Here is a 16,699-nt window from a genome sequence, read left to right as displayed (position 1 = left end):
AAACATATAGAGAACAAAATACCGGTAATACACATATATCGAGACGGTATAAAATATAAGTGTCACCAAAGTATAACAAAAAGGCATATAGAGATATACAATGGTACAAAAATAGGAGTAGCTGGTCCTCCTTATGCAAAGTCTGCTAGCCTACGGTCTACTACTATATGAAAATGTTAAAATTTACAAAATGATCTAAAAAGCCCAGTGTGGTCCTTACGGTGTATAAAACCAAACATATAAAATACTTCTTAAAAAAAGTTCATCAAATGTGTTTTAAAAAATGAACACTATACCCATCAAATCACCAGAATGTGTAGGTTTCCCATAATCATCACCCACCTGTACACCCGGTAAGGCCTTATACATATAACATAAGGACCTGCGGTAAGGACTTACTCTGAGCATAAAGCATAGGAGCCTACGAATAGGACTTACCCTTATCACAAAGCAGAGGAGTCTACGGTAAGGTCTTACAAGTCATAGACTAGGCCTGATATACTTCCTTATAATACCCCAATGACAGTAATAAACATTTATGTATTCGAGTGAAAATGGTAGTTTAATCCATTAAAACATGAAAATATTACAAACTCAGAAATCAGATACAGAAATACAGAAATCATAGATCATATCAAAATGTACAGTGAATCAGATATCCGATAAACAATATTCGAAAAATTAGGTATCATGCCGTAAAAATATTGAGTATTATTATAAATCTAAAACAGTTCAATAAATAATTTAAAACAATAATGTAACACTATCAGGAAACACACATGTACTGGTCTGAGTAGTATCATAGGAAGCCTACTACTGAGTATGCTGATCACAATCAATGGCAGTGCTAGATCCTACAAATCGGAAAATCTATATCGGAATCCTAATATGAATAATAAAACTCTATTTAAACAATTTACATATACCTACGAGAAACTCTCATGGAACGCAGATCATGTAGATCTGACGGACGTGAAACACTGGATCTAACCGATCCTCGGTCGGGTGAAACACGAGTACCTTCATAACAATATAATCTCGAATCATTTTCATAACCAAATCTTAAATAAATAAGTAAAAATGCTAAAAAATACTAAACATTTTCGAATTAACGGGCTTGATTCGGGGATTTTGGGTTAGAATTTGGCAAAACGATCATGAAATCGAACTCAGGATGTAAAAAACGTCAAGATGGAACCGATCGTCGGTTCGGGTTTTACAGTGGGTCAGTCTGGTCGACCCATTTTCAAGCAACCCACCAGGCGGTGAAAGTTCCCCAAGCAGAGCGACAGCGCATGGGGCGCATGTTGGGTCTTCAAGGGTCAAAAAAATTCCTATGTACGTTTTAAGAGGTTTTGAGACATTTACCAGCTCGGTTTACAGCAGTGAACGACAGAGAGCTCGATTTCGAAACGTCGGAAGCTTAATCTTCCTCACCCTCTCACACGCTGGCAGTAACAAAGACAAAGTGAACATCGGTGGACTCGGGAAGACGTAAGGAACACAATGGTGCGAGAGGTGTTGAAAACGAAGCAACGGTCTGTGACAAAACTTCGATGAAATGTTTTCTTCTATAAGAGGGAATGTTGAAAAGAGAGGGAAAGAGTTGAATTATGAAAAGTTTATGATTTTTTAAACCGCACTTATGAAAAATAGTATAATTACACTATATGTCTCCAGTTTAGTTATTTTCAAATTTAGATCCAAATTTAATCAAAATTTCACTTTGGTCATCAAATTAAATTAAAATTTCAATTTAGTCCTCGAAAAAATTTAAGAAAAAATTAGGCCCTAATTTGAGGTGTGACATATTGTCTTGTACCTACATTAGATCAATAAAAAAATCCTAACTTAAATAACATAACACTAAATGTTATCTGAATACTGCTTTTGAAATTATTTCCTCTTTGCAAACAATATATTAAATATTAATTAATTTTCAATTGGATGAATATTTAAGTGATAAGTTTATTAATATGTAAATTACATGGGTGATCGTTTAATTATTGTCTAATTTCATTTAATTATCGATGTTTCAATTTTGCCAATCAGATCATCTAACTATTTAAATGTTTCAATAAAATCATTAGTCGTTAACTTTTAACAGAAATGGTGATGCGACAATTTAAAAAATTGACATAATTATGCATTTGATATTCAATACTTTTATATTCTATCGCATTTCTTATATATTTCATAACATTTTCAACTTTTAACTTATTTTTTATCGTGTGGAAATCCAAAGCTCAATCAGCTTAATCTCTGATAACATTTTAAGCGCAACCCATTTTACTATTAAAAATATTAAGATTCAATATTGCAACATGCTTTCTTAGCGAACCGTGACATTCTTGGGTGCAACCTATTTTATTAATAAAAATATTAACGTTTTAGATCGCAATCTATTTCTTAGTAAACCATAACATTATTGGGCGCACTGTTTTTTTTTATATATTCATAACATTTTCAATTTATAACTTATTTTCTTATCTTAGAAATCTAATGTTTCATCAACTTAAACTTTAATAACATTTAAGGCACAACCTAAAATATTAATAGTATTCATAACATCTACCATTTATAACTCATTTTCTTAACCTATATAACATTTTAATACTACCTGTTATGTTACTCTGACTGATAATTTCTCCAATTAAAGTTTATAACATTATATGTAGTGCTTTTAACCTATAAACTTTTTTACCGGTCATGTCCTTCATTAGACTTATTTTAGGCGCCTCACAATAGAACCTTCTCAATATTATAAATATTTACAATTAAATTTAAACATAAACTCAAAAATTCAACTCGACTTGAATTTTACAAACTCGACTTGTCTCGAAAAAATTTCAAATCAACTTCGAGTTATAAAATTAGACTGGTAAACTCAATTTTTTAACTCGATCGAACGCTCACCCCTCGTTGGAAGTGTTTGAATAAATAATCTATTGAAAATGGAGTTTAAGCTTTCTTACCAAGAATGTATTCATGAATCAATCTTCGTTATGAAATTCATATATAAACCTTGCATGACTTAAATAACAATTGCCTCAACTGGAGTTCATTAGTGTATACACCAAGATTTACGGGAACTATGAACCACTGGGTCTCTTATAGCAGGAAAACCGATCGAAACAACACACCCGTAGGTCCATCTTGAACTGCCGGGAACTACTAGAGAACTGACTTGGAACCAGGAGAAACCCTAATGACTCTGGGTTATCAACCCATTTCGGAGTGCTCTTTGTGAAGGATTGTAATCTAAGAGTACTTGCATCAGCCTGAGATTTCACAATTAGCTCATAGAAGAGACCTTTCTCGGTTGAGGGTCCGATCCGGCTCAAAGTGATGACATTCCCCAAAGTCTCAACCTTATTGTGGAGGATGAATAAAGAACCGCCCGCCTTCTCCCGAAGAATAAGAGACTTCTCAAAAACTCCAAAGGTAATGGCCGTTAAACGATCGTAAACGAAACGCGTTGCAGAATATTTGTGTACATTACCAAAGTGTGCACTTAAATTCTCTGATGAACCCTCAAAGTAGCACTCGGAAATGGGGCATGAACATGGCGCAAATGAACATGCCTTTTCATGTTTCTGCTTTACGCTATAACTGAATGCTTCTTTGCACCCGTACTTCGTGTTTTGGCACGACACTTTGACGGATTCCAAAACCTTCTCAATTGCCCTGCAGCGACTGTAGACAATCGGAGTCGAACAGGATGGACATCTATTCCTTATTTTCATGCAACAAGTAGAGCAAGCTATATGCCCATTCTCACACTGAATTGCCAATCAAACACAAAAAATTTATCAGAATGCATTTAATATATAAACAATGAAAAATAATTGCAAAAATATGGAAATTTATTTGATATTTCAGTCGAACAATATCCTTTCATCAGACAATGCCGAATCCATGCACCAAAACACCCTCAAGTTCAAGAGGCTAAAATTACTACAAAATTTACATAAGAAACCATAAAAAAAAGGTTTTGATGACATCAAAGATTCTCCCTTTAAGGGTTCGTCACAAGATCGTGTTTTTTTTTCTTTATTCTCATGACAACATGCTAAAATGGATTTGAAGTCAACATGTACATATCCAAGTATGAACAACACTGTAAAACTCACAAGCAGCTTACCTGTCTACGTATACTAAAACTTGGGTGTCTGTGTCGGATACATGTATGAGTCTAACACAGGTATTTTCAACCTTTTCCTAGTTTTCCCATGTATATGGAGAGTCCTTGGGGGGTCGTATCTCCGTACCCATATCCAAAAACATGGGTGCTTAAATAAACAACAAAGCTTCCCATCATCTTAAGAGGTTAGAATCTCAAACGGTCCAATCTTTTCTTAGTTTTCCCATGTATATGACTTCATGTTCAATTATCGGGAACACTACTAAAAAAGCACTTGCGGACCCAAACTGTCTTAATTACATGGTTAAAAGAGAGACAGGAATGACCTATTCTTCCAGTATTGCTTATACGTGACTATTTGTAATAACTTGAAAATTGACCCTAGAGATGAAACTAAGATCTCAACAATAGAAAAAGGTTACCAGCCTAACTAAACCTCACTATATTGCAGTAACTCTTCATTTTTCCTTTAAGTCGTCCTGTCCGATATATATTTAACATGAGCATGCGGATACAACCCTCAAAAGAACCTTCAAGTGCATAAAAATCTTGCAATGCATTTTGAAAAAGCAATTTAGATTTAACACAGAACAACATTTCAGTTATTTTCCCTTACGAATTCGTATAGGGAACAAGAAATATTTGAATTTCACATAATTCTCATGATCTATCAACTAACTAACCATCCTCTGTCATTGAAGCTAACGATCACTTTCTTCACCATATATATAGTTCCTTTTAGCAGTTCCGAACTTCGATTATAGTATTCATTTATAGAATTTAAGCAGATTTGCTAAATGAACAAACCTTATATTCACCAACAAAAGTATAAAAACCACAATACCAACTAATAAACTGAAGTCTAGGACAGAACAATTTCTCTCCAATCATATCCCCAAGTCAATATTCAAAGTTTTGCATGAATAACTAGTGTTGATGGATTCATTTCATATAAATTTAAAGAACATACAAGTTGAAAAGAGGCACACAAACATAAACTGTAGAGAATAAGAAATATAATTCGAAAACATCGATGAATTTTAAAAGCTTACCCTGACAAACAAAAATCTATCAGCAAAAATCAAACTTTTCGAAGCATTTCAACAATAACAATAAAAAGAATCAGGTGCATATTAAAGGGAAAGCACTGAAATCAGAAACCTTTTTGACCCAAAAATTAAAACTCATCCCAAAACCCAATCCTTCAAATATAAAACAAAGAAATTAACCAAAAATTTGAATGTTTTTCACCAAAGAAGAGGAAACGCATACCCCAAACCACACAAATTGTCTACAATTAAAAGACCAACCTGAAAAACAGGGATACTCAAGGCCTCGTAACAGATAGAACAATCAAGAACTTCAGGGTCGGCTAACGTAATTGAAATAGATCCATCTTGAGCAGTGTGAGGGATCATTTCTCCTTGTTCAGCTCCACTCTCCTCCAATTGTTCTTCTCCTTCAGATTCTTCTGCTCCTTCGGATGCTTCTTCTCCTCCTCCTTGGGATGCTTCCTCGCCTTCCGATTCTTCGTCTTCTTCGGATTCTTCTTGACCTGAGCCTTGTATATCAAAAGCACGCTCAGCCCTCTGACGCTTAGGGACTCGGTTGCTTGGCCCTTCTCCGTCTTCTTCGATCACCTCGGATAACTTTGCCATTCTCTTATATTTCCCTTTTGCCCTATAAGTCTTATTTTACGTTTATGACTCGTTTCCTTTTTCCTTTTTTTCTTTGAAACAAATATTTTTAAATAAAGAATATAAAATTGGCTTAAATTGAAAATAATCGTTATATATATATATTGTCTTGGACCATTAGTCCGTGATCGAGACTAGTGCGGGCAGAATCAATGAGACCCACCTAGACCTTCCTGGGACGCCATCAAGCAATTTGACCTGCACTAAGACGTCACCACGACCACCTTGGGCTAACATAGGTTCTTCAAGAAGCATGTGGGCCACTTTAGCTTAAGTTGACCTCATTTGAATAAATCTTTCCTTATTTATTTATTTATTTTATTTAATTATCTATTATTTTGAATTCAAATAAAGTTGATGTGAAGATTTAGCTAGATTTGTCTTTTAATCTTAGCCACTGATTATATTCAATTTCACTGTTGGATGTAGGGAGCTTCAACTATAAAGAGAGGCTTACTCCTACCTTATTTTTCATTTAAGTTTTGAGGAATAAAGTTAAGTATTCTCTTGATTTCTCTTCTTCTTGTTTGTGAGACATTTTTCTTTTCGAAGTTCTGTTTGCTTCCGCTATTTTGTCTAAGTGTTTTTACTTCCATTGTCCAGGCTGACTTAGTCGTTTTATTCAAAAAAACATCTAAGACCGCACCGTTTTTAATTTAAGAATCTAGTGACGTTACAAGTGGTATCAGAACCTGTTTCGAGAAGAAAGATGGCCCCACAACAACAAGGAGAAGTCCCAGTGGTCGAAGTACCCTACGATCGTAATGTTGGGAAGAAGCGAGCACCATCTAAGGATGTACTTGGATCCGTGGAGAAGAAGGTCACCGAACTTGAAAATTCCATGAAGAAAGTCAAGGGGACCTTATAGGAGGTAAAACCTAGACATAGATATACAAGGACTTGTTAATGATGTGTACAACAAGTTAGTTCAGTAGATAAATGCCTCTGAAGATTTGGTGGTATTTTTGAAGGAAGAAATGAAGGCTCTTGTAAAATAGTAAGCGGCAATAATGGAGGCCAAGCTCACGGGTAAGATAAATGACTTTGATAGTGAGTGTAAAAAAATTTCTATTTTGGATTTCTGGTCTTGAACTCACTAAGGGGAAAGATCAATGAGGTGGTCGAGTCTTGGTAGGGGATATTAGTTTCGAAGTTGGAGTAACGGAGTTGGGATTCTCGGATAATTCATTTAATCCTCTAGGCGGGTTACCAGGGTTGTGGTTTATGATTCAGATCTGGAGCCTTCTAAAAATTTTCTAAGGAGACCCTCCATCAAAGTCATCAGAAAAGGAGAGCACAGTCCAGGAACGATGGGCAATCTATAAACTCAATTAAATGCAAATAGGGATTGGATTGGTCCAAGCGTGTGCAAAGTAAAACTGTTAAAAATTAAATGTTTCGGAGGCTTTTTGTGCATTAATGCACCGAAATTGTGGGAGAAGAAAACTAGCAGCATTAATTACACAATTTAGTCATTGTAATTTAGGTATTTACAAAGTAGTCCTTAAGCTTTAACTATAAATACCCTAGCTCATTTAGCTTCAAAATCATCCTAAGGTATTATAGCTTTCTTACAATACTAGAGAAATTTAGAGAGTTTCTTGAGAGATGTTTTCTCCTTTTTATCAAGAGAGAATTATCATTGTTTTCTCCTTAGTTGATCGAGAGAAGTTGTAATTCCTATTTTCTTATAGTGAAATTCTTCTACCGTTGCTCGTGGTTTTTACCCTATATTATTTAGGGGTTTTCCACGAAATTTTGTCTCTTTTATCTTCATTTTTATTTTTCCTCAAATTATCAGTTGCGGTTTTGCTCTATCCGATAGCTATCTTCCGTAACAATTGGTATCAGAGCCAGATTTGAGTGTGTAATATCTGTTTATTGTCTTTGTGGTTGCCACCAAAAGGTGAATCCTCCAATATAAGAAAGTAAGAATATATTACCCATTCTTTGAAGGTTCTAGAGAACTATTTACGATAGTAAAATAGTGAGAGCTATCCGTAATAAAAGCTATGAGAACGAAATTTGATATTGAAAAATTCAATGGGAGAAATTTGTCATTGTGGAAATTGAAGATGAAGGCCATCCTGAGGAAAGACGGTTGTCTAGCAACTATCAGTGAAAGGCCGGTGGATTTCATAGATGACAACAAAATGGATCGAAATGGAGGGGAATGCTATGGCAAACTTTCAGATGATGGAGATGCTCTATGCTGTGAAGCGTCAACCACCGTGGAAGGCAGAAAAAGATTTGCAGATATATGACTCATTGATTCAGAAGCAACATATCACATGACCTCAAGAAGAGAATGGTTCCATCAGTATGAACCTGTCTCAGGAGGATCTGTGTATAGTTGCAATGATCATGCCTTAGAGATCATTAGCGTGGGAACCATCAAATTAAAGATATATGATGGAACAATTAAAGTTATTCGAGAGTGCGACATGTGAAAGGCCTGAAGAAAAATTTATTATCCTACAGATTGTTGGATAATAATGCAAGCAAGATTGAAACACGGAAATGAATCATGAAGGTGTTTCGTGGAGCGCTTGTGGTGCTGAAAGGCGAAAAGATAGTAGCAAACTTGTACATGCTGAAGGAAGAGACTTTACTAGAAGCAGAAGCCTCTGTTGCCTCATGTGGTTCAGATTCTGCAATGCTATGGCATCAGAAACTTGGACACATGTCAGAACAAGGAATGAAAGTTCTTGTAGAGAAAAAGCTACTTCCAGGCTTAACAAAGGTAACATTCCTTTGTGTGAGCATTGCATAACAAGTAAGCAACACCGGTTAAAATTCAAAACGTCAAATTCTAGAGGCAAAAGTGTTCTAGAATTGGTTCATTCTGACGTATGGCAAGCACCAGTTACATCCCTAGGTGGAGCAAAATATTTTGTCTCATTTATTAATGACTACTCCAGGAGATGTTGGGTGTACCCTATTAAGAAGAAGTCAGATGTGTTTTCAACTTTCAAAATATTCAAAGCGCAGGTGGAACTTGATTCTGGAAATAAGATCAAGTGTTTCAGAACAGATAATGGAGGAGAATACACAAGCGAAGAATTTGATGACTTTTGCAGGTAAGAATGCATCAAAAGATAGTTCACAGTGGCGAACACTCCTCAACAAAATGGAGTGGCAGAACGGATGAACAGAACCTTGTTAGAAAGAACAAGAACAATGTTGAGGGATGCAGGCCTAGAAAAATGATTCTGGGTAGAAGCAGTCAATACCGCCTGTTATTTGGTGAATCGAGCTCCATCAACTTTAATAGAGATGAAGACACCAATGGAGATGTGGACTGGTAAACCAGCTGATTATTCAAATCTCCATGTATTTGGAAGTATTGTGTAAGTGATGTACAACTCCCAAGAAATTTCAAAGTTGGATCCAAAATCCAGGAAATACAAATTCTTGGGGTATGCTGATGGAGTAAAGGGGTATCGCTTGTGGGATCTCACTGCCCGTAAAGTGATCATCAGCAGAGATATTGTCTTTTTAGAAGATAAACTACAAAGAAAAGAAGACGATGATAGCGCTGAAAAGTCAGAGACTACTCAGATACATGTGGAAAAAGAGTTTGAACAAGAAGATTTTTTGAAGCAGAACCAACACATGATGAACAAGAACCAGAGAGTTCTGAAGCTCCAACAACTCGTCAATCAGATCGTGTGAGAAGACGTCCCAATTAGCACTCAGATTATGTTATAGAAGGTAATATTGCATACTGCCTTTTAACAGAGGATGGTGAGCCATCAACATACCAGGAGGCAATAAACAGCTCATATGCTTCACTGTGGGCGATGGCGATGCAAGAAGAAATTGAAGCCCTCATAAAAATAATACATGGGACCTTGTGCCACTACCACAAGGAATGAAGCCAATTGGTAAGAAATGGGTCTTCAAAATCAAGCGAAATGGTGACGATCAAGTTGATAGGTATCGTGCAAGACTGGTGGTCAAAGGATATGTTCAAAAAGAAGATATTGATTTCAATGAAATATTTTGTCCTGTGGTTCGACTAACAATAGTTCGAGTAGTTTTGGCAATGTGTGCTACATTGAACTTACATATAGAGCAGCTAGATGTTAAAATAGCTTTTCTTCTTGGAAATCTTGAAGAATAGATTTACATGCTCTAGCCTGAAGGTTTTGAAGAAAAAAAAAGAAGAACTTGGTTTGCAGATTGTACAAACCTCTGTACGGTCTAAAGCATGCGCCGAGGTGTTGATATAAGAGATTTGATTCCTTTATTATGTGCCTTGGATACAATAGACTTAATGTAGACCCTTGTGCTTATTTCAAGAGGTCTGGTGATAACGATTTTGTTATATTGCTGTTGTATGTGGATGACATGTTGGTTGCAGGACCAAACAAAGATCATATTGAAGAATTGAAGGCAAAAATGGCTAGGGAATTTGAAATAAAGGACTTGGGATCAGCAAACAAGATTCTAGGGATGCAAATTCACCGAGACAGAAGTAATAGGAATTTTTGGCTTTCACAAAAGAATTACTTAAAGAAGATCTTGTCATGATTCAACATGCAAGATTGTAAGCCAATTTCTACCCCTCTTCTATTAACTTCAAATTATCCTCCAGTATGAGTCCCAGCAGTGAAGAAGAGAGGATGGAGATGTCTCAAGTACCGTATGCATCGGCAGTGGGAAGTTTAATGTTCGCTATGATATGCACAAGACCAGACATTGCACAAGCAGTGGGAGTGGTTAGTCGGTACATGGTGAATCCAGGCAAAGAGCATTGGAATACAGTAAAAAGGATCCTTAGATACATCAAAGGGGCCTCAAATGTTGCATTATATTATGGAGGATCAAAATTACTTATCAATGGGTATGTCGATTCTAACTATGCAGAGGATTTGGATAAAAGCAAATCTACAACAGGATATGTGTTCAAAGTTGCTGATAGAGCTGTAAGATGGGTTTCTAAGTTGTAGTTAGTTGTGGCTACATCCATAATAGAAGCAGAATATGTAGCAGCTACACAAGCCAGTAAAGAAGCAATATGGTTAAAGATGCTATTGGAGGAGCTTGGGCACAATCAAGAGTATGTCTCTCTGTTTTGTGACAGTCAAAGCGCCTTGCATTTAGCAAGGAATCCAATATTTCATTCAAGGACAAAACACATACGAGTTCAGTACCATTTCATTCGTGAAAAGGTGGAAGAAAGAACGGTAGATATGTAGAAGATCCATACCAAAGACAACATAGCATATTTCATGACGAAGACAATCAATGCTGATAAATTTACCTGGTGTCGATCCTCCTGTGGCCTGTCAGAAACGTAAGCAACGTGATGGTACAAGGTAGAAAGAATGGTGTGAAGATATGATTGTTCCAATCAAATCTTCAAGTGGGAGATTGTTAAAAGTCAAATGTTTCGGCTGCTTTCGGTGCATTAATGCACCAAAATTGTGGGAGAAGAAAATTGCAGCATTTGTTGAATTTTGCTAAAGGGTAAATTACATAATTTAGTCATTGTAATTTAGGGTATTTACAAATTAGTCCTTAAGCTTTAACTATAAATACCCTAGCTCATTTAGCTTCAAAATCATCCCAAAGAATTTAGCTTTCTTACAATACTAGAGAGAATTTAGAGAGTTTCTTGAGAGTTGTTTTCTCCTTTTTATCAAGAGAGAATTATCATTGTTTTCTCCTTGGTAGATCGAGAAAAGTTGTAATTCCTATTTTCTTATAGTGAAATTTTTCTACTGTTGCCCGTGGTTTTTACCCTATATTATTTAGGGGTTTTCCACGTAAATTTTGTGTCTATTTTATCTTCATTTTTATTTTTCCTCAAATTATAAGTTGTGGTTTTACTCTATCTGATAGCCGTCTTCCGCAACAAAAACAACATAATTATGATGTCGGCTAGTGATTGTTGTAGGTACGCTATGGGAAGAGTAATAGTGCTAGGAAAAGTGGTGTTCAACAGGGTCCCTAGAGAATGATCTCAAAAGCCACAGAAAAAGTAAAATCTAGAAGAATTTGAATAAGACCAACGGATACAGGCTTTCAAAAGATCTAGAAATTAAAATCTCATCTCCAAATCAACATTCATGTTCTGAGAAATGCTTAAAGGAAACAGGAGAGATAATCTCGTTGGGTAATGAATTAAGTATCAACTTTTGAGGAAGCAATCAAGAATTAATTTATGAATTAGCTTCACTGGAAGTGGAAGGCTGGTCAAAGCTACATTGATTCTTTCAGTCTAGATAGTTGGATAGAGATAATTTACTAGAACATAAGGGGTCTTGGATCGGAGGTGAAAATATCGACTGTAAGCAAAATGATGAACTCCAGAGGGCAGAGGTTTGTTTCTACAAGCAACCAAAAATGTTATGTTGGGTAAAGAATCTGTAAGAAAGTTGTGGTACGATGAGAAATTTGAGTTCCAGTTAAGAGAATTTAACTCAATACATTGAAAACTTTCTGCAGCCCTAGTCTATGTTGAACTCAATATTTTCTAATTTTTTATTTGTTATGAATTAATATAATATTCTTAAGAAATTTATAAATAAATACAAAAATAATTAATGATGATAACAATTGTGTTTATGTATTAATAAAAGTCTAGAAGTGTTACAAAATACTGTAAAAATCATTAAAAGTGATTTTCAATAATTATAATTATAATACTATATTTTATGATAAGTTGTGCGAATTTAAAAAAATAACGTCCGCGATACCCACAGTGACCGCGATAGGATCCGTTACGTCTGCGACCGCGATAAACATAACGCGACAAAAAACGCGGCCGCGACCGTTATTTAAATCCCTGCCTGCAACATTATATCAACTAATTCTGGTAGGAACTTATTGAAGACCAATTCTCCACAGGCTTATCACAGTTCATTTCGCCGATGCATGTTGATGTTCTAGTCTTTAAGAACTTTGGCAATCAAAATCAAAACCAAATACTAAGTTTCAATTTTGGATAACCCTAGAGTCTACTTTCCAAAGGGATAAAGGACTATCCAAAGGAGATTCCGACAAAGTAAAAATATGATGATAAGCGATTCGGTGTTAAAGAGGATTGAAGAAGAGATAAATGTGAGATCCATCTTTCTTTCCACATCAACTAGAAAAGTTCTATCTTCTTCTTTTGTTATAGTCCGATTCTGGTTTTTGTGGTCCATACAAAGATCATACGATCGTTGGAAAATTTTCCCGAGCTTCGATCTCTTTCTTCAGGTCACCGATTGTGGCATCATCACCGACTTGAACATAAAAGTTATTTCCAATTAGAATCTCCACCACCATCTTCATGCTTTGCTTATCTAATTGTCTTTCACCCATAAAGGAATTTACATCAGAAGAAATGTGGTAATATGTGATATAAAATCCAAACAGATTACATGTTCGTGTTAACTGGATTTTCGGTAGTTAGCTTTTAGCAAGCCTGTGATATGAATCATTTTCTCCCATTCAAGCTTCCAGCAAAATAGATGAATAATAATAATAATAATAATAATAATAATAATAATAATAATAAATCAAATAAAATCTCAATATCATTGGTTTTATCATTTATATTATAAAACTTAATTTCATGATTTTGAATATAAAAGTAGATTATATATAAAAATGAAAGAAGTGCCTATAAACTTTCAATCCGATAAAAAGAACATTGATTTTAATATATTTAACAGTTATTTAAAGTCTTCGTTAAATCATCCAAATCATATTCGGAATTATTCTTTTAAAATGTAGAAAATAATTATTTAAGAAATATATGTTAGATGTATGATGATATTATTTAAGGATTATAACTAGTAAAAAAGAATAGTTCTACTTAACAAAAAAAGAATAGTTCACACTTGCACGAACCAAACAGTCATAGTAATAAATGAATTGTTGTTATCCTCTAAGGTCTCAAGTTCGAGCACTAAGAATGTAAGAGGTGTGAACCTTCGACGTCAAATGATTAAGAGCTATACTTGAATAGATATTGTATAACCCCCTAGACCAGGCTTGGACGTTATGCTAAATCTAGGTTGTTATATATCTTATTTAGAAATCTCTTTTCATATTTAAGACAACGTTAAAATTCATATAACAGTATAATATGAAATTAGTCATAAGAAAGGTTCATACAATATATATATATATATATATATATATATATAGAAAAATGTATAAAACATATATAGAATAAAATACCGGTAATATAGATATATCGAGATGGTAGTAAAAACAAATGTCAGCAAAGTACAACAAAAAAGGCATATAGAGATATACAGTGATACAAAAATAGGAGTATCGATCCTCCTGATGCAAAGTCTGCTATCCTACGGTCTGCTACTATCGGAAAAGGTTAAAATTTACAGAATAAGCTAAAAAGTCAGTGTTCTCCTTACGGTGTATAAAACCATACAGATAAAATAGTTCAGTAAAAAACAGCTCATCAAACATGTTTTAAAATATGAACACTACCTCATGTGATCACCATAATGTACCAAAGCCATACACCCACATGTACACCCAGTAAGGCCTTATACATATAGCATAAGGATTTGCGGTAATGACTTACCTTGAGAACAAAGCAGAGGAACCTGTGGTAAGGATTTACCTTTAGCACAAAGCACATGGGCATGCAATAAGATCTTACAAGTCATAGACTAGGCCTGATATACTTCCTCCAATAATACTCCCATTGACAGTAATAAACATGTATGTATTCGAGTGAAAATGATAGTTTAATCCATTAAAAAACGAAAATATTCCAGACTCAGAAATCATATAGATAAATACAGAAATCAGAAATCATATCAGAAATGTACAATAAATCAGATATCATATAAACGGTATTCAGAAAATCAGGTATCGTGTCGTAAAAATATTCAGTATTATTAGAAATATAAAATAGTTCAGATGAATAGTTTAAAACAGTAATGTAACACCATCACGAAACACACATGTACCGGTCTAAGTAGTATAATAGGAAAGCCTACTACTGAGTCTGCCGATCGCGATCAGTGGCAGTGCTAGATCCTACAAATCGGAAAATCTATATCGGAATCATAATATGAATAATAAAACCTCTATTTAAATAATTTATAGAAACCTACGAGTAACTCTCAAGGAACGCAGATCGTGTAGATCTGACGGACGGAAGCACCGGATCTAACTGATCCTCGGTCGGGTATAACACGAGTACCTTCATAAAAATATAATCTCAAATCAATTCATAACCAAATCTCAAATAAATAAGAAAAAAATGCTAAAATACTAATATTTTTGGATTAACGGTCTCGATTCGGGGCCTTCGGTTTAAAATTTAGCAAAACGGATCAGGAAATCAGACTCAGAACGTCAAAAAATGTCAAGATAGAGGTTTTAAAAAAAAGTCAATGCCAGTCAACGGTTTACCGGTTTGGTTTGGGATATTCGGGTCAAACAGCGGGTCAGGCCAGGCAGGCGGGTCAGGTCAAGTCGGCCTAATTTCAAGCAATCCACCAGGTGGTGGAACTTCCCCACACGCAATGGCGGCGCGTGGAGCTCGTGTAGGGCCTCTAGGGGATGGAAAAATTCTGAAAAAAATTCATACGTACGTTTTAAGAGGTTTTGAGAAACTTATCAAGCTCAGTTCACAGCGGTGAACGACGGAGAACTTGAGTTTGAAAGTCAAAGACTTAATCTTCCTCACCCTCTCACACGCTGGAGACAACGGAGACAAAATAGACATTAGTGGACTCGAGACGGCGCAAGGAACACAATGATGCATGAGATGTCAAAAACGGAGCAATGGTCGGTTGCAAAACGTCGATAAAGATTTCCTTCTATAAGAGGAAATGTTGAAAAGAGAGAAAAAGAGGGTTGAAACTTTCCATAAAAAAAGTTTCTGATTTTTTGGGGTTTTAAACCCACACTTATAGAAAATGGTGTAATTACACTATAAGTCCTCTAGTTTTAGTACTTTCCAAATCTGATACAAATTTAATCAAACTTTCACTTTGGTATTTGATTTTATTTAAAATTTTAATTTAGTCCTCAAAAATAATTTAAGAAAATTTTAGGCCTAATTTGGGGTGTGACAACTGTCCCCCTTAAAAGAAATTTCGTCATCGAAATTTACCTAGTAGAAATAGATGCGAAAACTGAGCCTCAAACGACTTAACTCTATGGACTGACCTACAAAACTCTGAATTGTCACTGAACTCTTAGTATTCTCTACTGGAATATTAAGAACCCCATGAATAGAATGCAACACATACGAATGGGTAAAACCATTATCAAACATGGTAGAGTAGGGAACTAAATGAATAGTAATAGTACTTGCAATCACATCAGGCTCATCGTGGTTATGTCGACGTCTAGCAGCATAAACCAACCCAGACTGTCTAGCAGCATAAACCAACCCAGACTGTCTAGCCTTAGATCTAGCTGGACACCTACTCTGAGAAGCTCGACTTCTACTAGTCGATCCCGATACTCTCTCTGACTATTGTTCTCTACTGGAGTTTGAAATGTACTCTAGGTACGAGCGGGAGTACGATCTGGTGTCTAAACTATAAGAGTTGGCTTTGGATAATCCCTCAGAAGATGGTTACCAGAGTCACAACTAAAATATATACCCAACTTCTTCCTACATTCACCAAAATGTCATCTCCTACAATGCTCACATGAAGACAAAGGTTGTGATCTAGAAGAACCACCCTGAGTAGAAGGCATCACAGCTGATGAACTTGACACAATATGTCTGGCACTCATACCGCCTCTCTGAAAAGACCCACTCCGATCTTTCTTGTTGGGGCATGTAGAAGAGTCAACAGAACCAGAAGGCCTCCTGAATCAGTTTCGATCTCGATCTTTATCTCTCTTGCGCTCCATACATACT

The 16,699-nt window shown here is 35.5% G+C and overlaps 1 protein-coding gene across 1 annotated transcript; it reads right to left on the bottom strand.

The window, feature by feature from the left end:
* Nucleotides 1–3,029: 3,029 nt before the first annotated feature.
* Nucleotides 3,030–5,864, bottom strand: LOC120139132 (E3 ubiquitin-protein ligase SINA-like 10). Its single transcript, XM_039154451.1, has 2 exons — nt 5,455–5,864; nt 3,030–3,782 (listed from the first exon to the last, which is right to left on the bottom strand). The coding sequence occupies exons 1-2, from the start codon at nt 5,800–5,802 to the stop codon at nt 3,093–3,095; spliced, it is 1,038 nt and encodes a 345-aa protein (XP_039010382.1). The 5' UTR covers nt 5,803–5,864; the 3' UTR covers nt 3,030–3,092.
* Nucleotides 5,865–16,699: the final 10,835 nt, after the last annotated feature.

Source organism: Hibiscus syriacus, unplaced genomic scaffold (genome assembly GCF_006381635.1).
Source record: "Hibiscus syriacus cultivar Baekdansim isolate YM2019G1 unplaced genomic scaffold, ASM638163v2 tig00110729_pilon, whole genome shotgun sequence".
Classification (NCBI taxonomy): domain Eukaryota; kingdom Viridiplantae; phylum Streptophyta; class Magnoliopsida; order Malvales; family Malvaceae; genus Hibiscus; species Hibiscus syriacus.
The sequence above is the reverse complement of the archived record's forward strand: the minus strand, read 5'-3'. Positions and strand labels throughout refer to the sequence as shown.

Excerpts from the sequence above, each read along its gene's own strand:
- LOC120139132 (XM_039154451.1), bottom strand. The coding sequence starts at position 5,802 with ATGGCAAAGTTATCCGAGGTGATCGAAGAAGACGGAGAAGGGCCAAGC. Across the intron at positions 3,783-5,454 it reads TGAGTATCCCTGTTTTTCAG|TGTGAGAATGGGCATATAGC; the intron begins GTTGGTCTTTTA and ends TTGGCAATTCAG.